Genomic DNA, 27137 nt, shown 5'->3' with positions numbered 1-27137 from the left:
AGGCAAGTGTCGCATGGGTGAGAATGAGAATCTCACGTCCACCATGACAGCGCTTCAGACTCCTCAAATGATAACAAAACATACAGTAAGTTTTCAACGTAAAAGACAAATAGCTTCGTAAAAGATGTTTGATGGCAAATCCGACAGATTCTTCTTAAAACAGTTAGTTTGTCATAGACTGATAGAGACACCCCTGTATGGTTTGGAATAATGGACCTGTCCGATTGAAGGAAGTGCGTCACCCTTATTTGGATCACGTGACTGTAATTTCCGGTTTGTGCTACTTGGAAGCGGTGCTTCGAAACTAGCGACAGGGACAAGGTGTTTTCGTCCCTGAATTTCTCCGATTGTGCTGCTATTTCACACCACAAGCATGGGGAAAGACAACGAGGGGGAGGAGAAGAAATACGGTAAGCCAAGTTGCTTGTTTTTTGCAGGAAAATGGCGCAGAAGATGACGTAAGCTTAGGGAGAGGGCGCGATCCTTGGGGCGGCAAGACTCAAGTGTTTGTCGGGCGTCCTTTTCCAGGGCACGGAAATTATATACAGCTCAGTGGTGCAGTTCATCTTTGTAACGGGACTTGCGCCACGATTTCCTGCTATCTCTAACACTTCATCTTTTGCAAAACACCTCCACTGGTTCTGAAAATTCCGTTAATGAGAAAATGATGAAGTACTCCCACTTTATTGACTTGTTTGCAGAGCCTTGTTCCACCGGTACTGTTCCCCCTATTGTCACCTGTTGTTGCCGCGTCAAGGTGTGCCAGGCGCACTACGTGCGTCGTGACAGGTGTTCCGGCAGTGTTATTTCTACCTTAACGTCAGTTTCTACGACTTATAGCACGTTGTGATGTATCGTAGACTCTCTAAATTACATTTGGAGAAAATTCTTACATTTTGAGCACAAGAATGAATTCAACAACCGGTAGAAATTTCAGTTGTCTTAAGTGTGTTATTTATAGTATGACGTATGAGTAAACATATGTCTACTTCCTTGTTGACAGTTTTCGGGTGACGCCCTGTACCGAGAAACATTGTGTTTACACTCCTTGAAACAATTAGATATGTAAACTGATACCAAGGAGGTTATAACCTCATTGCTGATATGGAGATTATAACTACCTCTTAGCTGATAAAATGGGTTACCTTGTTGTAGTACTGATGACGAAATTTTTATTCAAGTTTGCATGCTCTTAAATTCTGTGCACGGTGACAGTTTTAATTTTTGAATACGAATTGATTGTTGTTAAGCATATTTTGGAATTTAGGCTAAAAAATTCAAAGCAGACTTCACAAAAAGTGTGGTTGTACATGGGCAGTGTCAGTGCTCACCACAATTGACCAGTCCAGAGCTCATAACATGGTTGTGAAATTAATGGGCTGGAAGATACATATGACGATATGTGCATGACCAACTGCCCTGGTCAACTTGGCACAACACAGGTTAACTCAGCTAGCCTGGTAGTGGTACCCAGCCATATTATAATTTATAGCTCCCGTGTCTCAAAATGCCTAAATGTGTTGGTTTAGGCAAGCTTTGACCAAGCTTTATTTAGAAATATGCACACAGAAAGAAGAACATTTCAAAGACCAAGTTGACCAGGGTGTTGGACCGAGATTAGCGGGGCTGAGTTGGATGATTCATTATTGTCAGAGTCGTCGTGATACCCACATAGGTGTGGATGTACGCAAATAGTCTATTTATAGTTTTCATACAATTAGAACACACACACCTAATACCTATCATTATTCTAGCTTCATTAAACAGAACAGAAATAGCTGCGTATATCATTTCTGAATCTTTAAAAAAAGTTAAAATCCAACTATCAAATAATCAAGGGTGTGCGGTTTTTATGTTTTCCATATTTTCCCTGCAAACTTTTGGCTTTTGCCAAAGTTTTGATAATTCTGTTGTGGTCTCCCTGAACAAAGCCAAAATATCATTATGAATTGGTCAGAAAAAAATTGATACTTTTCTTAGGTCAAGGGTCATAACCTAATCCTAATTAACATAATATGTTGGCACAGAAGCAGCAAAAAATTGTAAAACTTTTGCATCATTTCACTTTTTCTGAAGAAATAGATAAAAGTATGTATAGGCAGTGTCATTTTTTTCTCTTAAATACAACCTATGTTACAACCAAATTGTCATACTTTAAGATGATGTCACAATGCCAAATGTGTTTGGGTATGACACTGACTGAGTCATGTTTTTATTCAAGGTTAACTTGTGGTAATGCAACCCTTAGTCACACGTATGTGGCCAGAATAAAGAAATAGAATAGAAGTAAAGGCCCTCTTTTACTTCCAGTATAACATTTAGGTACAGCATGTACATGTGTTATTTCCAATCTTAATTCTTATGATCTGAAGTTGAGTCCTTTTTTGACATAATGCACTTGTGGAGTAGGACTACTGAGTTTGAACGTCTGACAGGTCCCACTGTTATGTCCTCGGGAAAGGAACTTAACACCTAAAATCTTCACTTGATGGTGTAGGTGAGCATTACTACTAGTAGTAGTACTAGTACTCGATTGGAGAATAAGGCCCTCTGATAGGTTAAGTGGGTCTTGTGTTTAAAGAAAGCCACACCCCGCACAAGTTATATAACCCAGCACACTTACGGAAAAGAGAAGGGGACCATCTCATGATAAGTGCCATTGAGTGGATAGTAAATCTGGCCAGATACTAGTTTGCAGCTTGTACTCTAAAGTACAAACCTGGTGTGTTACTCCATGTGGCAGTTTACCATGTACAAATAGCAATACAAACAGACAAATCAGGAAAAGGGGATATGATATCTTTTAAAAAGCATGTGTATCGACATACTCTGGCTGTTCTCCTGTTTTCGATTTTGTATTTCCAAATATTTCCGACCCAACACTAGATAGTGTCATGCCTACCTGGTCGCCTGGATACTGTCATGGCAGCTTAACTCTGTCTTTCTCACCAGTTATGCAGGCTAGTCAGCTGAACTAGATTGTATCCAGAGTCTCTATCTAACTAACTAGAAAACTTCATTCAACAAGTATTGTTTTTAATTATTGAGACAATGACAATGACTAGATGGTATTGTCACTCCTGCATCATCAAACAAGATCGGAAGTTTATACCAAACACTTTCAGTTCCAACAAACATGTATCAGCACATATAGTATATACCCAATAATAATGCATTAGTGCCAGGTGGTAAGCTATGTTCAAAGAACAACACCTACACCTTGCTGGGTGTCTGGTATTCAAAATTGTAGCAACAAAATGCAATTACATCCCCAGTTGATATGATTATCCACCTGTTGTTGCACTTCCAGGCAGCCATAATGAGAAAGCTGAACTAAAAGGTCCAGTAATTATCCAAACGATCATTGACAGGTCCAAAACAGTGTGGATTTTATGTTGTTTAGTTGATAGACAGAATGATATTAGTCTGAAACCCAGATTTGTGGACATGTAATTTGCCTTCAGGGTATGTAACCATGGTAGTTCAGACACACAACCCATGTTGAATAACCAGTCAAATAATTTTTTTTCCAATATTAAACAGTCACTTCCACGTCAGATCTATTATTAGACATTGGTAAATATTGGGATAACTTTTTGAGTTAGGTGCAAGTGTCCTCAAAAATACCATGCCCAATTTTAGTTGCAAGTTAGTCTGCATAATCATGCATGTTGTATTTTGGCCCAGACAGTGAGTACCAGGTCAGATACAGGTGACTTTGTGAAATGTGATTTTATCTTGAAATGACAACATCAAGTCAGTCAACTTTCAATATTTTTATTGTCCCTTTAGTTGTTTGGAATTGTATCCAACCATCAGACATGTGTAAACATACACCTGGTGTGTCAGTATGTGCCATGTAACCCCAAACAAGGACTGTTTGTTTTGAATTAGTGAGAGATATACTAGCAAACATGTTATCTTCAGAATCAGATAAGGACTGTCTCCATGCAGAGTTGTTTTCTTGGGTATCTGTGAGTATACATGTACATGTATCTATTAATATGAATGCAATTTGTTATATGTAGCTTTTGCCACCTTATCATAGTGTAATTTTTATGCCTTCTGCTTTATGTAAATAAAACTGTCCACAATACCAACAAAGATGCTTGCTTGATACTCAGTAGTGTGGCTGGAGCTTGAGTATATTGTGACAATTCATGGCAAAAGAAAGATGGAAGTCAACGTATGTGCAGTGCCACTGTGTGCTTGGTGCCGCACATTGAACAGGGTTGAATAACCGCGAAACCCGATCTTGTCGGACAAAGGGCGCTGTCGTCACTGGACATGGCGATGGTGATCTATTTACGAAAACAAAGGCGGGGTTGCCCCCGTCGGCTGCTTTGTCCCCGGGCATTATTGTGACTACTATTTTGGTTACCGTATTTAGGGAGTGGCGTGGGTCGTCACATCACACCACCTCTCCTTACGCTCAGGTGTCAGTAAGGTCAGGTGTACACAAAAATGTAGCTGTCTAAAATATATATTGATACAGGACCATGTACCTGTTGTGCTTTTTTTTCTTATCAGACAGGTCCGAAAAAATAGGACCTGAAAAAAATAGGCGGACCAGAATTTGACCGAGTAGAAAATGACTAGGTTATATCGGCAGGTTTTTACACATTTGGGCACTTACCGGCTCAAGAAATAACAACAGTGAAGAAGAGTAGAGTTTATAGTCATTTCTACAAAGTTTCTGCAGTCAAGCAGTTACAAAGTTTACGTGAAGACAGGATTTTGATACGCCAGTGTGAGTCAGATACTCTGCCAAATAGATGCCTTTGTAGAAAATTGGACAAATTTGTTTTGAGTATCGCCCATTCACATGTTTTCACAAACAATTACGTCCAGGTTCAGGTCCAGACGGAGACCTGATCCTCTAATCCTGATCCTGGACCTGAAGTTTCTGTAACGAACCGTTACTAACTATTAATTTCTATGGCAACAAACACCAAATAGGATCAAGGATGAAACACCTTTTCAAGTCACCAAATCAAATCACCAAAACTTACTTCCTTGTCTTTAGACAATAGTGTTTGGAACATTGGGACATGTTTGTTTACAAAAACATCATGGTCCGACTAAGGGAAATACAAGCCCAAGGTCACATAAATCTTATGCTGACGTCTGACAAGTGTCCTCAATTTTCTCTACCCTTCCTTAATGGTGTTTTGACATGGTTGCCTGACAACATATTAATAATTCAGCAAGACGGAACTCTCCAGCAGACAAATAACCATTCGTCACTGTACATGTCTTGGCCCCAAAGTCTCCAAATAAAAGAAATGTTTCCCATCAAAGAGTCTGACTTTTTTGTGACATTATTGTTGCAACCCTTCAGAAAGGGCTTAGGCCAAAGATGAATATCAAGGTTGAATAGAGGTAAAACAAGAGCTTTTAAAAAAAGCTGGTCTTTCGCTTACTTATATTGTGTAGGTAAAACTTTTACCAGATGAGTTTCAGAACAGTTTCAATGGTATGAACTAGGGGTGGGTACTGGAACAGAAAATTCAGGTACAGGTACAAAGGATCAGGTGCAGGTCCGGACTTGATGGTCTGTGCAAACTTTTGAAGGGGCGATACTCAAAACAATTGTCCATTTCGCTACTAAGGAATTAGTGGAGTATCTGATTACCACTGGTGTTATAAAGTCCTATGTTCATGTGAACAACACTTGTTCTGTACGTTGACGTACAAAGTTTATTCAATTTGTTCTCGTAATTTATTGCACCAGTAAGCCCTTAAACGTATAGATGCCTGCTGATATAATGTGTTCATTTTCTAATTGGTGCAGCATCCAGTTTACTGATTTTTGTCAGGTTTGTGTCTGTTAATAAAATTGTACTTAATGAGTTTCAAAATGCAAATGCAGTTTCATTGTGGTATGTTGAAAGGAACGTTTCATTTCTTTTCGGAAAGCAAAATTATTGAGATTTTGATTCATTACGTCAGTGGTTATGGGCCACAAACTCACTCCATCGGGGTAGCTTGGAATCTTCTCATTTGAAATCAATTAGATAAAATATTAGTCAGTGTATTTTACATATATCAAAGAGGGATACACTTTTGTTGAAGTTTCTTCCACGAAGATCCCTTGAAATTTCGAGTAGTAAGCAATTTTCCACATGCAACCGCCTCCCAGCCCACGTCAGATCTCTGCACAATTCTGGATTTCATAGAGGTAATTCTCCACATCGTGACTTAGGCTCTGGGTCATTTCAACTTGAGAAGGATCAGAGGACTGATCGAAAGCGTCGGTATATAAGCGCTTTATTTTGTGCACGGATATATGGTCCTAAAATTGTAACATCGTAATAACACATCAAAATCGCGACACCCCTTCCCAACATGCGACACTCCCTTGGGACAAAATGGTGGCGCCCATGGACGCCAACGAAAACAATATACTAGTAGGTTTTGTTATCGCAGGCCTGTAATAAATTGCTATTTGTTCCAACATATGCAACTATACAAAAGTAGTTGTCTATACATGCGACGTTCCGGGCGAGCTCTCTCCGGTCACCGACCTTCCAAAATTTCCACATGGCTGGGGAGGACGCGAGACGCCGCCAGCGAGACCCCGACGGCTGTTTAATAACACCAAGGAGGTTAAAAAAGACCTCGTCAGAGAACTTGATGCTGTGCCTTTAGGAGATTCATAAATAGAATAACTGACAAATTCAGTCGGTAACGATTTTTGTATGCAAAAAAAAAATCAAGTTTTATTTGACTCTTTTGACAGTAGACCTCCACAAAACTCAGTAGATACATTGTATATAGCTTTCACATCTTTCCTGTATGTACAATGCTCACAGTTCCCTACTCAAGTCAATCTATACACTGTCACCAGTCTTCACCAAACACGATTAGAATGTGCTAAGATTCAGGATGGATGCTTTTTTTCCGTTCAATGAATGTTGATCAAAGGCAGATATTTCCTCATGATAGCCATCACTTGAGTTGTACAATGTAAAAGTGGAAAGGACATCATATTCTGACTGTATTTCTTCACTACCTGCTAGCAGAGAGACTGCACCAGTACACACTATGAACATGTACAGACTCCAGATGTTACAGAAGGTATGAATCCTTTATAAGAATAAGGCGTACTAAAATTACATACCGGTAATTATAGGTTTGTTACAATGGCCATTTCTACACCAAAATCTTACATCATGTCTGTCAACCCAGTTCACATGAGATGGAAACAATTGGAGATTTCTTTGATCCGACCTGGTCCTCCCCTCCCCCATCTAAGTTTGTGCTACTCAATATCACTAGTTCATGAAAGGACTTACTATACAATGGACTAGATATCCTTTACCATATGAGATGACCACAAGCTGACCAGTGTAAAAGCTACAGGTGGTAAGTTTTTTGAAAGCCCATGTTCCCAAGTTTCTGAAGGATGTATAGTATCCTGTGTGGTAACCATGTGCTACCGCCCGACAACCATCTGTTTGAGATCCTTGAGGCTGTGTTCTCTGGCGACCTGCAGGGCGTGGTCCAAGGCATGGATCTGCACCAACAGCTTAGCTACCTGCTTAATGCTCTCTCTGTAAGGAAAGGGGATGCAAAAATGAGCGAGTTGTGGGGTAATCAAAATATGTTACAACTAGACACATGTTCGATGTAGACACAGGCTTTGTGGCACTGGAACTAACCTACTCACTGTAAAAACCGAAAACTCTCCTTGTTTTAAATATGAGGTTCAACAACCAAACCTCCAAACAATCAAACAAATAATGATTCTCCAGAAATTTGGACTCCAGGTCAAATAGCAAATGTAACATAGCCAGACAATATAATTACTGTTGGTCACTTCTTTTGTGGCCAAGAGCATGTTATCATTTTATTTAGTTATGAAGTTTTCATAGCTTTAGAATGCTACAACAAATACTGTGGATATCCGCCAAATAATGTTAAATTTTGGACAACACTTACGACATTTGTCAGTTTCTTAAAAACATGAAATCTGTAAAAACAGGTACAAATCAACATTTTACCCGTCATGCATATGGCGCATCTGAAGACTAAAAGCAAGGAGGTTAAAGAAGGACTAAAAGCAACGAGGTTAACCTCCTTGCTAAAAGTCATATTTTGCTGTATAGTTTATTGTGTCCACCCCTTACCTTGCTTTTCTCCTGACTATGTCGGGACAGCCGATGCTGTTCTTGTGTAGGTTGAAGTTTAGGAAGATTTTAGGATCTCTTTCCATTGCAACTACCATCTCTTTTTAACCTCCTTGATCATTACCACACGGCGTACGGTGAAAATGGCACATAATGGGTGAATGTTGGTGAAACACGGTGAAAATGTGTCACCCGGATTCGCATTGTTCCCATGTAAATATGGAAGGGTGAAAGCAAATATTGCACCTACGTGACAAAAGAGTGAAACATGGTGAAATGACGGTTTCACCCCTAGTAAAACAAACAGCAATTACGTCATTGTGTGTTTCACGAGCTAGCGACGTGCTTGCCGCTGTCCAGTCGAAGGCATTGGGACTGAAGACTGCCCGCCCAGTTCCTCAGCGCAAGCCGAGGATTTTTTTCGCATTGCCGCTAGCTCCGCAAGCCGTGGAAATATCTTTGACACTGGGATTGAAGACTGCCCGCCCAATTCCAGGATTTTTTACGCTTGCAGCTAGCTAAGACGTGCACGTGATCGCAATACGCACCTCTGATTGGTTGATCCTACAGCTGTAGGGGGTTCCCCGCTATCTACTTTCTTTGCTGCCCCATGATGCTTTGCGCCCACCCGTGTCAAAGAAAATTTCTTTTACATTTCTACGCACACGAAAAACGCTATATTCCACAATTACATTGCAATATTGCCGTGTGGTAGTGACAGATTGTGAGATGAAGATTTCCTTCAACTGCTGGCATTGTAACGTTGTTATGCTCTGAACTTGCCAAGGACGATAACGTCCTTGGAACTTGCCCAGTGTTTCTTGACCGCCTAATCGTAAGGTCCGACCTACCCCTACCTACTGGGAGGAAAGACACCACAACGTTTGGACCCTTTCGTACGCGCCGCGTTCACTAAGAGAAACGAAGTGTGACTGATATCCATCGAATACACGTACGCAAAGATACCTTAAATGTTTTCTCTTTACCTTGCAGATATAGTACAAGTTGAATCGCGGAGGTCTTTGGTTGAATAGACGTCTACAAATACGTTGTGCAGGGCACATTGCAGGTCCTTTATTCCTGCTAATAAGCCATGCATAAACCAAGCAGCACATTCATGGCAGGCCGATACGTATGTCATACATACTAGTACTTGCATGGCCTTTGGCAATACCATCGAATCTGCAGGGTAGAATATCTCGCTAGCACGGTATGGCATGGTCGACCCGGACGGACGGACGGACAGACGGACAGCAATCTAATATCAGTCTGATTGCCTTTCGCCGCGGAAGCGCGGCGAAAGACAAAAAATCCATTCTTTAATTGAATATGTCAGATCGCATAGAAATGTGTAAATACAAAATGCAAAATCAATGGTGGTAAATGTTAGCACTTATTTAAAACAACTTCCTTGTTGGTCTGATCATAGTCTTTAATGTTAGTCTGAGTCCCAATGAGTCTTGTAGAGGGAAAAATATATTCTGAAGAAGTAAGATGTGTGTTATTGGAGACTGAGTATTGGTGTATCATCATTTCTGTCCTGCCCAAATATCCTTCTTACAACTTATATGTCACAATGATTTGTGTAAAGTATTGGGATAACTTCTGGCAGGTTACAATTACCCAATAGCTGGCAGACTGCCCCTTTCAGGTCATTTCATTCTGCACACATAAAAAGAGACTTCCGTGATACTGATAGACAATTACAATTCCCAAGCCAAGACTTAGCCATACACATTTCAATCGAGTTGGCCAAAGAATGTCAGCATGGTAAATGTGTGTACATTAGAATGGGAAACCAGGGCTCAAAATACCACCTGCATATGCAGGTTAGTGCAGGTAAAATTGGAGCAATGCAGGTATTTCTACCTGCACCTAACCTGCACTGGTCCTTGTACTGAGTTTTATACATAAAAATGATAAATGTCATATGATGTAGGTGTAAGTGGATTGCGCTGCATTGAATGTTAACAACTATAAAGTATTAAAGAAAAACAAATGGCAGGTGTGTTTGTTCTGAAGTTCATCCTTGTGCGCTCTTGTGTGGAAAAGCATGCACTTATGTTGGTTCTTCTTTTTCTGCAGGTGATCCGGCAAAGTTTGATCCTGAGTTCAAAGGTCCCATTGAAAACAGGTGAGTCAACAATAAGGTTAACAAGAGCTGCAGCAGCAAGCTCAGTAATCAGGTTTTACAGAGCTGTACTAATGCACAGTGTAGTGATAATGTGTATCTTTAAACAGTTTAAGTATGTGGGGTTGAAAATGTTTGTTTCTTTCTTTCTTTGTTTTAATCAGATCTCCATATAATGAATTTAACACTTTTCTTCCTGGAGTCTGTTGTAAAGAACACAGCTACATTGTTACATGTACATTGTAGACAGGAAATCAAACATTATCAAATGTGTCAAAATTAAAAGTGAGAAGGAGAGATATACCTTGTAGTTCTACATGCACAAAATGATCAATGGAAGGGAAAGTAAGATATAATGTTTGCCATAATGGACTGTCCCATAGCTTCATAAAGTTAAAACCATATGCTACAACATGCTGGCAGAATTTGGTATAACAGTCCATATCTGAAGTGTTCTATTCATGTGATTGACACCCTTTTTATGAAAAAAAAAATGCATTTCCACTCCCTTAATCATTTGGTTAATCGCTAGCTCATCTGCTGCATATAGATACATGTACTCCATGGCCAGTTTTTCTCTGTGCTGTGAACTACCATAACCCTGTTTCCGATCCCGAGACCCTCGCTCTACACTGCGACCGCCAACATCTGTCCATTTCTAATGGAATCGATCCCCCCTTACTTAATATGATTAGACTTCTGCATTATAGACGTTTGTAAGTTCGAGCACTAAGATGTGGTCAGACTATTAGATTTTGCTAGTCTTTTGGGAACAAATCTACTACAATTCTGTTATCTTAGTCCGACTTAGTGATTTAGGTCAAATGTTGCTGGTTGCCAAACCAATAGAGCAGCAACTGTACCTTTGTATAATGAACTACATGTAATTCATTTTTCATAATGAACTACATGTAATTCATTTTTCAATTCATTTTCAAGATTTCTTGTTTTTGATTACTCCCACAATTTTTGTTCTTAACACTGCATTATCTAGCCTTCTAGTAAAATGTATTTCAGCATACAAGACAAATGTGGTCAAGTGTAAAGTATATCTGAGATTTTTGATTGCTTGCCGAGAGCAATATGTATTGTGTAGCTTCATCTGGAATGTCTGTATGATATAAATAACCAAGAAAATTGTCCTGATTAGCCTTGGTCAATTACACACAAAGTTTACTGACCGGCAAGAAAATTTTCAGCATACGAGACAATTGAAAATTGAATTTGTGGTCAGGTGTCAAGTATGTCAAGATTTTTAATTGCTTGCCAAGAGCAATATGTATTATGTACCTTCATTTGGAATGTAAATTGATTAGCTTCGGGCAGTTACACCCAAAATTAATTTTACTGACAAGCAAGAAAATGTTTTCTCACAGTCATAATATGACCTATTCAGAAATGGTCAGGATTGTTTTCCAAGCAATAAGAGTTGTTCTGATTATTGTTATTAGCATATTGGTAAGCGTTTCAAATTGACACAAATGCTTTAATACTGAAAGTGAAAGGAAAATGAACATCAAAGTACTTCACCACCATAAGCCTGACATATGGTAGAGTATTCTGAATGTGTAACATGTCTGTGAGCTGAGTCAGTTGCTGTATAGGGAAAACAGGCAGCCTTTCAGACTAATCAAGAAATACCACTGTTAGCCATGCTGAGCATGTACAGACAAGATTTGATTCATATATGTAAGAGCACAATATTAATATAGCAGGACTCTAAATCTTTGTCCTCTTATTTTGGCAAAGCAAAGCATGAGGAATCGTTGGATGAAGTCATGTGGAATCTAGGGAGAAACTTCATAACCTTCCCAAATGCTGTGTCCTGCATTTTGAGGGGAAAATTTCAAACAACTTCATTTTGTCATAGTTTTGTAGCACTGATGACATCATGATGAAGTTCGTTTGGAACTGAATGGTTGAACATTTCATCAACTAAGATAAAGATGTCCAGGGATGGAAGGAAGGGGGCCAGAGAGGGCCTTTATATGTAGCTTTTAGCACAAGTGAGCTGGGAATAAACAACAATCATATATTATAACTGTTACAGATTACAGTAACATAACAACAGATTGTCCATATTCATCGGAATCCTCAGTCAAATAACTATATGATTCCTATTACAATAAAAGGCTTAGCACAAGTTTACATTTGTCTTAGTCAATAATGATACTTGAATTACAGCTGCATTAATTATGCATGATAACAAAATCATGAAAATAGAAAAGAAAGCACGCCCTTGACTTGCACAGCATGAAAGTCTGTATCTCTCACAGGGAGGGAAATGATTTCTATCATGATATTACACTCATAGCTTCATCTAAAAATAGAGCAGAAGAAGACCCGGATTGTGTATTGATGAATTATGTACACATTATTATATTTATATAGCATACTGAATTGAAAGGTCAAACATTACAGAAAAATCTTTTCAAGTTTGAAATTTTGCTCAAAATACTTTTTTTAGCCAGGTTGCCCAAGGCAACAACCTGAATCAAAAAGCCAGGTTGCACCATCAACATTTCAGGCTGCCCCACTTCCAAGTTATTACTTTCTTCATATCAGCTACTTATCCATTATCTTTTCTTCCAGTGCATGTAACTTCTTTTGTTTTATCTTATGAAGGAATAGATGCAAAAACTTGTGCATGTAGATGGGGAAAAGCAGTGTTCCAACAGCAAAATTTCAGGTTGCATACTGCGCTACTAGTACCTGGGTTTAAAATTAAGTTGTGTCAAACTAAAAATCTGATTGCATTTACAAGTGTGCAAATGGATATTCATAGGACTGTAGAAACTGATGAATAGTACTGATGAGGTAATGTCTCTTTATTGCAGGAGCTGTACAGATATCATCTGCTGTCTCCTGTTTATTATTTTCATTGCTGGATTCCTGGCCGTTGGCATTCTAGGTAAGGCAGAAGACCATGTTTTCTGCTCATTTGCCAGGACCATTATGTACATGCAGCTGAAATAAACCTATCATGATATAAAATCTCAAATTATATATCTCTATTAGAATCTATTTTCCTATAGATGATAAACAACTTAAAGTGTGCGTGTAAGTTTACAGTTAGTTCATTTCAGACTCAAAGAAATTGTGTATAATAGTCCAAATTAAGGAATGATGCTTGATACCATGTGAAATTTATCGTCTCTATTGTGAGATTTTCTAACTAATAGAGTTTTTGTGTGTTTTTTTCAGCGTGGGTCCATGGAGATCCCAAGCTATTGCTGTACCCTACCGACTCCCAGGGAAACCTCTGTGGCAATGGGAACTATGCGTAAGCACTGATTGTGTTGACTTATCCCCAATGGCAACAGATAATTGAGTCTTGCACAGATGAAAGAACAGAATTCTTTCCCCCTAATGATTTACTCTGCAGATGTGATGTTGTAATACAATAGAAGAAGCAGAAGCAATCCATATATTTTTCACAAACTGCTGTATTTATTTTATTTGTACATATAAAATGGCACTTAAAAGCCTTTTTATTACTCTTAATTCCATCATTGTGATTGGAGTTCAAACCTTATAGTTTAGAAATACATGTATACAGTTTGTAGTTTCTAAGATTGTCTAGATGGCCCTGTCTATTACATTTATGAGATTTATTTTTGTTCACCAAAGTTCAAAACAATATTGTTAATTAGGTAACAGTGAAATAAAGAAAGACAGGTAGAGCTTGGAAATAAAAGAGAACAATGAAATAATATTAAAAGCATACATCATGCATCTTGCACAAAAAGCCATGCTAGGATGAACAGAAGTAACAACTTGATATGTTGAATGAATAATCTAAAGTGACTTTATTCTTTGTCATCTTTCTACTGCAGGAGCAAGCCAAACCTGCACTTCTTCAACCTGCTGGACTGTGCAGGGTTTGCCAGTGTCCTGGATGGTTGCCCCACACCACAGGTAGATCTGAGTATCCAAACGGCCCTCCTCATTCCAGAACTGTATTCATGGATGGGCAAATTGTTCCTCGTTCACAGTGAAATCTCTTAAAGGCTTTTACCAGCTGTAAATTTCTTTTCAACCCTCCTATTCTAAATCTGCCAAGAAATAATTTTTGTGGTTCAATGAAATGTACTAAGCCTTTTCTATATCAAAAAGTTGCAGATTTGCCTGTCTAGGATATGTTCTCTCACACAGAAAATAGTTACTGTAGTATGTCAGGATCAAAAAACACTGTGCACCATGGTGTTCTCTCTATATATTAATGATTCTTGTGCTGTAGGTTTGTGTGGCAGCTTGTCCCACAGAGTACTGGGCATTTGCTGTAGAGCTGGTAAAGATGACAGCAGGCGGCCAGGCTGACTATGATAAGTTCATCTGCACCAATGACGTCAACATCACTGGCGCGGTGAGTGAGAACAAACCTTGCAATACCGCTAACCCTCCTCTTGTCGCACATACATAGGTCTGTGTGGCGACTTGTCCCACTGAATACTGGGCATACGCCATAGAGACAGCCAAGATGGGGCTGGGACAGGAGCCTGACTGGTCCAAATTTATCTGCGTAGAAGGCGTGAATGTTGGCAGCGGGGCCGGGTTGGTAAGTCCAGAAGAACTAACATCGTCCTGTTTTTGTTTTGTTTTGTAGTAGTGATGTCTGGTGGAGGCTGCCTGCATGTCATGTCATCCCACTCCATATGATTATCAGCATTATGTTTAACAGCACATCAGCATTTTACTTTCTTTTTCACATTGTTGTTTTGTTTCACCATGCTTCTATCACAGCTTGACATTAGAAAAGTTATACAGACTGTGTAACCCACCGTGTCATGTCTTCATTTAGTTTATATTGTTCACATCACTTTTTATTTGCCTTCTTGTGCTATATGTGTGATAGAAGTGTTATGTCTTTGTTTTGTTCACTTATTTCTTCTTTTTTTTGTTACAGTGTTTTTTATCTGTATTATAAACATTGAAGTTTTAATATGTTTGTGTGTGTATGTGTGTTGTATTTTGTACTTCATTTTCATTATTGCTCACCACATGAAGATAAGATGCATGATAGCAAGGAAAGTTACGGGTAGAGTAATTTGTCAAGATTTTCTCTTATATATCATGCTAATGCACACTTCCAAAGTTGCTGTAGTATTAGATAAAATTGAGCATGTTCAAGAAACATTGGAGATATTTGAAACCACATGGAGAAAGGAACCAACAAGGAAGCATGGAAATCCACTGCTTTTGTTTGTCTAAATGGTCTGCATTTTTTCCTCACCGTTTCCACCCACAGACTGCTGCCCAAATCGAACAATATGTGAAGGACCAGAAGTGTGCAGCTTACACTGTGCCAAGCAAGGCCTGTAAGTAGCTCTAGGCTAGCAATGTGCTGTAAATCTAGTTGGTTTATGCAATTGTACTAAGAGTCTGGTATCAAATATATGATTCCCCATTTTTATCACATTAGTACACTAAGTAACGCCACCATGTTTTGAATAGAATTTGTTGCAATTTTCTTCATTCCAATAAACAACTGGTTCTCAGTCATACTTTCACAAATGTTTACAAACGTTTTGCTTCCAAAGTAATCATTGTCGTTAGTGTCCTTTTTTTTCTCTTTTATATTGGTGGTACCTTTCTTCAACCTTTATATGAAGATTTTGTATACTTTGCTGAGATTTGACCAAATCATTCTGTTTACCCAGATGGAGGACGTTGCATCCCCTCCCTGGTTGAGACCATTGCGACGACAGTGCTGACCACCAGCGCTGACGACATCCCACTGGTGGACAGTGCTGGGAACAACGTCACCAACAGTAAAATCTCGGCTGGAACAGCGTAAGTACTGCTGGATATTTTAATTAGAAAATGTACTTTTCTACGTCATTCTGGTGTGTAGAACTTTGTATATCAATAATTATCATTGTTTCATAGCTGTATCCTTATCGAGTTGTATCATAGAACATTGGGGAAATCATGATGATGACATTTGTGCTTTTCTTTTCTTTCCAGGGCCTTGGCTTTGATCCTCAGTGCACAGGAAGTTGTCCAGGAGGTTTGTTACAATCTTGGTTATACTCTGTTTTCTTAGTTATATTGTTGGATGTGTACTCTTAAGTACATGTACGTCGATGAAGGTTAGACATTCAGGTAATAAGATATGCCAAAAGCAATTACTCAAGCAACTGGATATGATTTCCAAAGTCATATCCAGTTGCTTGAGTAATTGCTATATGGTGTACTGTAAGTAGCTTGGGAAATATCAGATGCATTTTGTACTTAAGTTAGAGCATGGATAGTACATTATGTGCATGTACATACAAGTGATCAAATATCACAAACTATTACTGCAGAAATAGTGTGCAAGCTGCATTGTATACATGTCACACATAAGTTATCATTTAAGATGACTTGTATACATTTCAGATATTCACAGACATGGTGTCCTCTTGGTATCTCATCCTTGGGTAAGTTCTGTTTTAGCAGTTACACTATTTTCTTATTTTGAAATGTCAAACAGTTAAACTGGTGAATCTACACCGTCACAAAATAATTTCTAAAACCAATTGATTGAAACTAGATATATGTATGTGAACATTGTACTTTCAAAAGCACCACCTATAAGAAGGCAGATTTATACATAATGTCAATCTAAATACTAGCTGTATTGCTAGCAAAGCCTTAGTTGCATGTACATCTCTAACAACAATAAAGCAAATTAAAGCAAAATATTTTACTTTGTTTGATATGCTGATACATGTATGGCAGCTATTCAAAACAATATGCTGTAGTATGGGGAGAAGCTCTGGACTGCAACAGTATATGTGCTGCTTTAATCATTGTTATTTCTAATTTGCAGTGGGCTGGGTGCTGCAATGGTTGTCTCCTTCATCTACATTGTCATCATGCGGTAAGTGCAGGGAGCATTTTTGTCATATCTAGGAAAGAATCATTCTGGGTATTTGAAAATAATGTTAAGACTGCTATAGTGTATGTTTCTCTGTTAACCTTTAACACACTATAGTACTGTAGTCATTTGGCTACCAATTCTCTATTGGTTATGGGGTTTACCGTTAGGCAGTAGGAAGAATGTTAAGGATTTCACATTTCATTAGTATAGATGTATTTGTAAGCCTGAGTCTTGACAGCACATTCAATTGATCAATAAAAATGGTTTTGTTTACTATGCTAGGAAGAATCCTTTTCCTACGTAATGTGTTATACAAAGATGTTGATTTGAAATTGTGTATTTAACATCCCCTTGTTCCACAGCTGGATTGCTGGAGTCATGGTGTGGTTCACCATCTTCGCTGTGATTGTCCTGAACATCTTTGGTAAGTTTTCTTTGTCAGTTGAATTTTAGATTAATGACAGGTCATAGAAAATCGTCTATGAAGATGTAAAAACAGTCTTTTACTCCGAGGTAGTGTTAACTTTCTGTGTACTAGTAACATTTACCTTGGCCAAGAAGGATATGTTTTTGGTGCGTTTGTCTGTGAACAGCAGAAGTCGAGAAACTTGATATTTTGTGGGTGGGTATCTGTTACAACAAACGTTAAGATCAATAATGGGCCCCTAGTTTGAAACTCTTCTTGTTTCCTCAGGTATCTACTACTGCTACACCCAGTATGTGGCCCTGGAGAATGTGTCAGGAGCAGATTCATCCATCTACGATGTCGGCTTCACAACCAACCTCAGCACCTACACAAAACTACAGGACACATGGCTGGGCATTGGTAAGTACTACACTTACTCAGCACCTACACAAATCTACAGGACACATGGCTGGGCATTGGTGAGTACTGCATTCAGCAGTGAGGAGTTCCTCAACAAGCCAAAGTAACATACAGTAGAAGCCAATTACTTGCACAGTGGATTGCTGCACACTTCTGTTGATTGCACGGAATCTCAAATCCTTCTACTGTATTACCTGAGATTTAGGCACAGTCACATGTGCAGTGACTATACAAGGGATGACATTGATGGCGCTTACAACATGTTTCCATTTCCCCATCTCCAGGCATCGCCCTGTCAGTCATCCTGCTCATCATCCTGCTCATCCTCATCTTCCTCAGGAACCGCATCCGCATCGCCATCGCCCTCATCAAGGAGTCCAGCAGGTGGGCCAAGCATGCACCTTTAGGCTGGCTTTCCACCATGGTTTATTGTTGTTAACATGGTTTTAACTGAAGTATTGTTACTGTATTCACAGCAAGGCACATGTACAGGTTGTAAGGGCAATGATTTCATCACAGAATTCATGTTGTGACATTTAGTCCTGCTTCCAGGCTGTATGCCTAGTTATGACTATTCATTAAATGAGTTTGCCTTTTTTCAAAGAAAATTCATATTGAAAAAAAAACAGATGTTCCCATCCAAAACAAAATGATGATACTTAACATGTACATGTATCGGTAGCCATTTCATCATCCAAAATGACTTTTTAACTCCAGTAAATTAATTTTGTTACCTGATTATCTTGCCAGTCTAACATGAATGTTGTTCTGATGTTGCAGGGCTGTTTCCAACATCATGTCGACCCTGTTCTTCCCCCTCATCCCCTGGATCCTGCAGCTCATCCTGTTTGCCTACTGGGGAGCTGTGGCTCTGTATCCTTGCCATACATTCTATGACTTTGTACTAAACTAGTTTTGGAAAATTTAAGGATGTTAAGTTAAAGAAAAAGGGTATTTGGAATGGTAAGAGAGAGTAATGGATTACTGTAAATGCATTTAAGTTTGCGGGGATTTAATTTCCGGTAGCGGGAAAGAGGACTTTTTCGCCGTGGTTTTAAATTCGCGGTAGCACTATGCACTGTAGTCTCTTAATGCCATTGGAAAAATGTTCGCGGTAGTTTTAAGTTCGCGGTGAAGCACCCACCGCAAAAACCGCAAACATTAAACCACCACAAACATTTCCGCATTTACAGTACTCATAATACAGTCAGTTGAACCCATGCAGTGCCTAGTGGCACATACATGTAGGGCCGCAAGTTTCCTAGCTGTTTCAGTAGCAGTACAGTCTTACAGGTAAGGGTTGTTAGCCCTTCCCCTTTTTATGTGCTTGAGGCATATCCCTTCAGAGAGACAGGTGTAGTCCCAACTGACTCAGGATTGAACATGGGTCTCACAGTTCAGAACTAATTATTGTAATGAATTCTGTGTATGTTCATCTGTATTCTGTGGGTCTGCCGCTACCAGTCCAAGGCTGCCTAGGCTGACCCGTGTAATGAGTTGTTTCATCATCAATAAAGAAAGAAAGAAAGGAAGAATTAGAACCAGGGACTGTCAGTTGAGCTACAGGGACATTCCCCTGTCCATGGTACAAGTCCCTGTAAACAATTTGTGTTTTGGTATGATCAGTTTCATGCTACTGTAACAAGTTTACCCCTTGACTGGTGAACAGCTTCCTGGCATCTTCAGGCCAGGCCCAGTATGAGGTACAGGACTACAACACTACCAACACCTCTACTGCCAGCAACATGACTGGACAGTCCTGCACTCCGACTGTGAGTTAACTCTGAAGAAGTTCACTAAAGCATGTTCAACAAAGAGTTGCAAGATTCAGCAAAGAGATGTTGAACTTTGATTAAGGTTTCCTTAATGGATGTCTAAAGAAGCTCATAATGTATCCAAGTTGACAGTGTACTTGTATGGTTACGGAAACAGTTGACTTTGTTATTTTGACTTTGGCTTTCTTGATTGGTGTCAATCTGTATCTTGATTGTTAACGTCTATTCTCTCTTTTTTTTGCAGACATTTGACACAAATGCTGTGTCGGACAGTGTCCAGTGTGCTTTTGTGAAGTATGGGGCCACCAGCCTGTAAGTCATGCATATTTTAAAAGTTATTCGGATAACTACAAAATGTATTTATACTCACTATATTTTGATAGAAGAGGAATGACTCAATGATTGTATTGATAACAAAACAGAACAGTCATGACTTATCCTTGTAACTGCATCTAAACTATTTTGTGTCTTTCTAAATACACAAAGGAAATGTTTCCACCAGAGTAATTTTTCATCATTCACAAAGTTGAACATATATTAACAGCATGTACACTGTCATGCAAATAAAGGCTAAAATGTGAGAGTTTAAAAAACCAATAAGCCAATTTCTGTGTACAGTGTTTATGCATACTCAACATAGGATTTGTTGTTGAATGACTTATCATTCTATGTGTGAAATAAATGTGCCTTGAATGTTTCACTGACATTTTCCCCTCTATTCTCAGGTACTACCAGAACTTGTTCTACCTGCAGATCTTTAACCTGTTTGGGCTGTTCTGGGTTATGAACTTCATCGTGGCACTGGGACAGTGCACTCTGGCGGGAGCCTTTGCCTCCTACTACTGGGCCTTCACCAAACCCAAGGACATCCCCACCTTCCCTCTCACTGCCTCCTTCGGACGCTCCCTCAGGTGGGTTTTCATGTGTCTTCCTCTGCACAAAACATTGATAATGAAACTTCAGATCTGTTGGCAAATTGATGTCTTATGGCAAGGTCCTAGTAGGAAACTTAGTAATCTACATGAAATCTTAGTAGTTTACATGGAAAGTCAGAAATTGTGTTATGCTTTTATCACATACTTGTACGTGTTTACAACAGTTTCTTGTTGCCACATATACTTTTATTTGCAGCATGCAATTCTACAAAGTGCCAAATGTTCCCTTTATCACATGTAAGCCTGGAACTTGCAATATCTGCACTCATGCATTATAGACAAAGTTAGTAACTGCATCGGCCAATGAAACCATAACCCCCTGGCATATACTTTAAATGCAGAAATGTTTGCGGTGGATTAATGTTCTCGGTTTTTGCGGCGACCACTTCACCGCAAACTTAAAACCACCGCAAACATTTTTCTATAATGGTATTAGACTGCAGTGAAAAGTCATTTTTCCTGCTACCGCAAAATTAAATCCCTGCAAACTTAAATTTATTTACAGTATTCTCCCTATAGTCAGTGTAGTTAGTCTGTAGAGACTAGTTTGGGGGCTGAATTTAAACCTTTAATTTTTACCCATCCAAGATCCTAACATACATGTATTGCTCTCTACTCATGTCCTGTAGGTACCATCTGGGTTCCCTGGCGTTCGGCTCCTTCATCATTGCTGTGGTGCAGATCATCCGTGTGATGCTGGAGTACATCGATCACAAGCTCAAGGACAGCGAGAACAGGGCAGCCAAGTTCCTCCTCAAGTATGCAATGGGTTTGATGTATTATTGAATAAATGTCTTTAGGAATAGAAAAAGTCCTTAGGTATAGAAAACCTGTCTCTTTCCATTAACCAGAAGCTGAGCAAAAAAAGTTATCGAACATATGCTGGATGCTGTAATAACAGGTCAATCAAACTGTATGGTTTTAGTAATGTCAGTTAGCTTCTACCATTTGCCCAAATATTTTTAAACTATCAGGGGAACTGGTAGAATGTTCATTTCTACATCATATGTATGGTAGATATGTTCTGATTCAATAGTTAAGTTTGTAAGGCTTATGAATAATGATTATTTCATAGGATGTGTCATTCACAGAAGTACCTATTTTCTAACCATTGATCTTGGTGTATATTTAGGTGTCTGAAGTGCTGTTTCTGGTGCCTGGAAAAACTGCTGAAGTTCCTGAACAAGAATGCCTACATCATGGTATCATCTTTTATTTCTTTGTCGGGCTGTTAAGTCACGTGAATGGTTTTACAGGAAATTTTGTAATATGATGTACATCTGGCATTTTTATACTAACTGTTTTGACTTTTCCTTTCTTGTTGATTAGATTGCGATCTATGGCAAGAACTTCTGTGTGTCTGCTAAGAAAGCCTTCTTCCTCATCATGAGGAACATCCTGAGGTAAGTGGAGCTTTAAACACACTGGGGATGTGGTGGGACTGGTAGTTATGATAGGAGCTTGTTATAATGGTTCATTCATTGACTTCAAGAACTACATTATTGTTTGAGTAAGTCTAGAGTTAAATTGTAATAGAAGTGCATAGTGAAAATTTGGCAAATGACCCAAAATGGTTATCGACTGACATATTAAAATATAAAACCTGTGATTGAATTGTACAATATCATTTATTACAGTTTACTACATGGTGTTATCTATTTTGAAAAGTATATAATTTCAATGTCATCTGCTACATACAATTATAACAAAATTCAATGCATTATTTTAACAGCATATTTGATATATTATGCACTGTTATTGGTAATAATACTTCAATGTTGTATACTGTATGATGTGTTGATTCTTCAATCATATACCATGTTGTACTGATGTTGTGATTTGTGGACATAATGCCACATGCTATGTTGTACTGATGTTGTGATGTACATGTAAGGACATTATGCCACATGCTGATGACCACCTTCCTGTTGCACCTCTCCATCAGGGTCGCTGCCGTCACCAGTGTCACAAACTTCCTCTTCTTGCTCTCCAAACTGGTGGTGACAGGAGCCATCGGTCAGTAGGCCCCTCTGGGCTAGGCGTAGCTAGAACCTCCGCTACATCCTCACCTCAAGCTTAGCTTCCATCAGACACATCATCCCATCCAACTCACTACAACCTTGTACCACACCCAACATGCTCTCATCTACTGTCTCATGTCATTTCAACAGTCTACATACACTTTGTGACTCACTCAGTGGTTGGCATGTCCATAACCCAGCATTCTTACCAACAGCAGGTGTTTAACACTACAACAACTGGTAGGTGGCTGAACAGCATGCAATCACGCAACTGGTGATGCTCTCTACTACTGGTACAGTCACTGTGCACTTGATAGAAGGTGCTAGCCACTCCAAGTCTTTGTAAAGCACATTTTTGTCCCTAAACATGCCGCAGAAAATATTTCTTGATCATAAATCTGTGGGCAACTTGAAGGAGCTGATTTTGTTCTTCAAGGATGTTTATGAACTGGTGTGGCTAGCAAAGACTGTCAGCAAGCACTGTGGTGTCCTAGCAAAGATGGAAGAAGCAAGTCGCACCTTAACACTGCCTGTTGTAACCACAGGGTGGCTGCTGTTACCAGTGTCACAGTTTTCCTAATGTTCCTCGGCAAGCTGGTGGTCACTGGGATTATTGGTTTGTAACAACTCACAAGGCTGTGCCTAGTAACCGCTGGCCTTGGTCACGTGTGCTTGCACTGTTTGCTGTGGTGTCGGGTTCTTCTAACGCACTAACTAACTAACACACTACTAACACACGCTCTCCATACCCTTCCTCAGAAAAAGGCACTCAATTTTACTAGAGCCTGAAGAATATTGGCTGAGTCCTATTCTCAGTTTTAAAACTTAAAAGAAATTTTATTTTTGTTAATGTTGTCATGATCCCAACTTTTGTGGTTTGAAATCATTTGAATTAATCATATTGGCTGAAATATGAAAATTGAAAATCGTGACACATGGAGAAACATGTTTATAACTCAAATCTCCCTTTTGGTAAAATGTGTCCCATTTCCTGAGGCTCACGTGTGGGTTTGCAGTGAATCTCACCCTGTCTAGCTCTGTGCACACTATGTATGTGACTTTATACTTCCACCCAGGGTGGCTATAGTCAGTAGTGTGGCTGACTTCCTCCTGTTCTTGGCGAAGATGATAGTTGTTGTCCTTTTTGGTAAGACTGTCACTAACACAAAAAAACGCAGTAACTGTCTTTTCTATGATCTCTTTTATTTCTGTACTTAGTCACATTTGGTAGCGCTTATTGCAAGTAACAAAGGAGTGAAGTAAGGCTTGAGTATGAAACATACATTCTAAAGTGTGTCTTGGTTTGTTTTGTTGTGTGTTTTATGTTGTATTGTTGTATTGTTGCTGAAACAACAAACTTCCACAAACATCATCCCAGATACACATCATTCATATCATCAACAACCATCATATATAAATATATTAACAATTTTACAACCGGCAATTTGCAGAACCATTCTGTAGTAGACAAGATGCAAATTCGATCTATCTATAGTATGGATACTTATTTTTAATTTTTTTTTTATTTGATATTAAGCTCATTTTTATGTAGTACATGTCAGGATAGTGCTGACTAAAATGTTGCTACCATTCTGTAAAGGCTCTCTAGTCAGAGTTATGCTGTTTACTGTCCAAAATCACAGCTAAGTTTTTTATAACAGTACTACATGTTATGGGTGTTCTTAAGACAGTAGAAACTATGCAATTGGCTGTCTATTATAGACATTTGGAGTAGTACTTCCCTTATGGACACTGTGATGAATATCTTCCATTTCTATTTGTTCTGAAGAACCTAACATAAAACAATGGAAAAACTGCAGTTATTTGTGTAATTCTTTTAGCAAATTCAGAATTTTACACAATTTAAATTTGAAGGGTAAACAACTTGTATAGAGAAACTTTCCCCTCTTTGCCAGTCTTCTCTGATTGTGAGAGTGACAAAACCGTTCCCTCCTCTCCTGTAGGTACATTGTCGTTCTACTTCTTCACTGGAAAGATCGTCTTCGCAGCTGAATATGTGCCCAACCTCAAGTACTACATGGTCCCCATCATCGTGAGTATCATGTAGTCATTTCTATGTTGTTTTAGATTCCAAATCTGAAAAACTGTTCCAGAACCTTTCTTTTCTTTCTAAAGTTTATTCACAGTGTTGACAAAATAGTAGATATTGTAGAATGTTTTTCTTTTACGTGTTACTCTTGATAAATAGTCAAATGTGAGCCAAGGATACTGTTTCCCTCGCTATTCTTTCATAGACTTCTGGTATGTTTTGTGTGATTTTGTCTTTGAAAGTTGAATATGTTGTATGACATTTATTTGTAGCCTTTATTGATATCATGATACACATGTATTGGCCCTTGTCTGAAGACTGGAGAAGTGATGATCATTGTTACAGTTCCATGTCAGTGATGTACCCTGTGCCCCCCTCCCCTCCCCAGGTTGTGGTGATCGGTGCCTACATGGTGGCTGCCTGTTTCTTCAGTGTGTACAACATGGCAGTGGACACGCTCTTCCTCTGCTTCTGTAAGGAAATCACAATCAATCAGCATGAAGGGAGAAGTTATGCTAGACTGTCATATTATGTCTCGTAGATACATAATGAAATGATATACATTCAATGATTGACCTCCTGTAGGAAGTATTGTAGCGATCATTTATTTTGCAACAATATTAAACAAACAGAAAGAAATAAAGAAGTTTATGATACATTGTATAGGATATGTCAGAAATGATATTGTAAGAGGTAGCTGTACAGGTGTTTTTCCATTCTTGAATTTAAAACCTTCAAAGCTGATGAAAAGTATCAGTTGCCTTAATTATGATGCATTAGACATGCATACTATTCAGCAATTGGTGGATGTATTGCACCATAGAAAAGAACAGAAAAGACCAAATCATTTATTTCAGCCTTCGTATCTTAAAGTTCAGCCAACTTAGAAAATGATAGTATAAACGCTGTACTGAAGAATAAAAGTTTTCATTTCCCGCGCAGTGGAAGACCTGGAACGTAACGACGGCTCGCCGGAGAAGCCGTACTACATGTCCAAGGAACTGATGAGCATCCTGGGTAAGAAGAACAGGAAGGAGGGAGAGAAAGAGAAGAAGGGATGCTGCGGGTGCTGCTAGGTACCATGGAGGAGACGCGGTTGGGTGGTACCCAAGTAGTACTGCAGACACTCATCAACACAACTCTTAAAGATTCATTAAAAAAAACTAAAAAATCATGTTATTATAAGCTTTTTCTATAGGAATCAAAATAATCTGGAGTTCAATCTGCTATGAACAGGGTAGATTACAAAGATTGGGACATTGAGCTTTTTCTATGGGAACAAATCTCAAACATTTAGAACTTGAATTTTCCGTGTAAATCTTGTGGGCAGAAAAGATGGAAAGATTTCTGTGATGCAATGTTGGAAACTTAACATTCTGTGATAAGTCAAGAAAAGAGGAAAAGAAAGTGTAAAATGGAAAAATATGTTTTGTACAAGAAAGTATTACTGTCACATAACTGGTTTTATAATGTAGAGAAAGAAAGGACTGGGCGTCAAAGTGTTTGCCACATTTGCTGGCAGGTATTTTTGTTGAGAAGTTTGATACAGAACTTTGCTTCTACATTATTAGAAAGAGATGTAGCCAAGTGAGGAACTTTGTAGGAAGTCACCACACATTATTAGGAAATGGTAGAAACACTGGTAGGTTTTGGAGTTTGTTTAGCTTTAATGCTAGAATGATTTTAAAGATATTCTCTCCTTATACAAGGTACACAAAGTGGTTTTATTGTACATACTTCATGATTGTACCAAGTCCTCTATGTGGCTTGTGAAATGCCTTACAAGAACCGTCCTAGCTGCTTGTTTGCAATTATTGCTTATAAATGCTTCTGCCTAGCATTACTTAGTTTGTAAAATTAGGAAAGTTTTTGATGAATGTTCTGCTTTTTCTGAAATGCTAAAATGATGTGTAAGAGATTTGAGTTTGATGAGACTGGCCCCTCAGCTGATTACCTAACCTCCCCTATTTGACAATGGTTGCATCCGGATCACTATTGACAACGGAGTGTTCCAAATGAAGGGTAGGGGTGGCATTTGATGATTCAGCAAATGACAGGGACTGAAACATTGTATGGATAGGCCAAGTAGAAAAATTGAATAGATTTTCATGTTGCAATGTACATGTAATTTAGAGTTGTTGAAACCAAATCACACACCAAAACTAACAGCAAAACATTCCTAATCATTTTAGGGGAAAACTCCACCTTAATGTTGCCTAAACAAATAAACTATACCTCTTGTCTATCAGTGGGACCTTAAGTATTAAGAGAATGACAAGCTGATTTCAATTTCCAAGATTATTCCATAAACTCGTGGAAATATTATTTTTGTCATCCAACAATGAATTGAAATTTACTCTGTGTGCACAATGTCAGAATGAACTTGAGTCTGTTGTCTTTGA

The 27137-nt window shown here is 38.8% G+C and overlaps 1 protein-coding gene across 3 annotated transcripts; it reads left to right on the top strand.

Moving 5' to 3' along the window:
• The first annotated feature begins 236 nt into the window (after positions 1 to 236).
• On the top strand, positions 237 to 26965 carry LOC118420755 (choline transporter-like protein 4). 3 transcript variants are annotated; one of them, XM_035827724.1, is made up of 25 exons: positions 237 to 410; positions 10218 to 10266; positions 13101 to 13174; positions 13468 to 13546; positions 14100 to 14181; positions 14687 to 14821; positions 15512 to 15581; positions 15924 to 16056; positions 16231 to 16273; positions 16645 to 16685; positions 17078 to 17128; positions 17491 to 17552; positions 17823 to 17954; positions 18239 to 18338; positions 18735 to 18827; positions 19624 to 19726; positions 19974 to 20041; positions 20455 to 20640; positions 21294 to 21422; positions 21797 to 21866; positions 21994 to 22067; positions 23231 to 23301; positions 24650 to 24738; positions 25124 to 25208; positions 25678 to 26965. In XM_035827724.1, exons 1-25 carry the CDS (start codon positions 374 to 376, stop codon positions 25809 to 25811), a joined length of 2190 nt encoding a protein of 729 aa, XP_035683617.1. In that variant the 5' UTR covers positions 237 to 373; the 3' UTR covers positions 25812 to 26965. The 3 variants fall into 3 exon arrangements, with proteins under 3 accessions (XP_035683617.1, XP_035683616.1, XP_035683618.1); XM_035827723.1 differs by lacking the exon at positions 23231 to 23301 and adding an exon at positions 22610 to 22680; XM_035827725.1 differs by lacking the exons at positions 14687 to 14821; positions 23231 to 23301 and adding exons at positions 14504 to 14629; positions 22610 to 22680.
• Positions 26966 to 27137: the final 172 nt, after the last annotated feature.

Source organism: Branchiostoma floridae, chromosome 8 (genome assembly GCF_000003815.2).
Source record: "Branchiostoma floridae strain S238N-H82 chromosome 8, Bfl_VNyyK, whole genome shotgun sequence".
NCBI lineage: Eukaryota > Metazoa > Chordata > Leptocardii > Amphioxiformes > Branchiostomatidae > Branchiostoma > Branchiostoma floridae.
The sequence above is the reverse complement of the archived record's forward strand: the minus strand, read 5'-3'. Positions and strand labels throughout refer to the sequence as shown.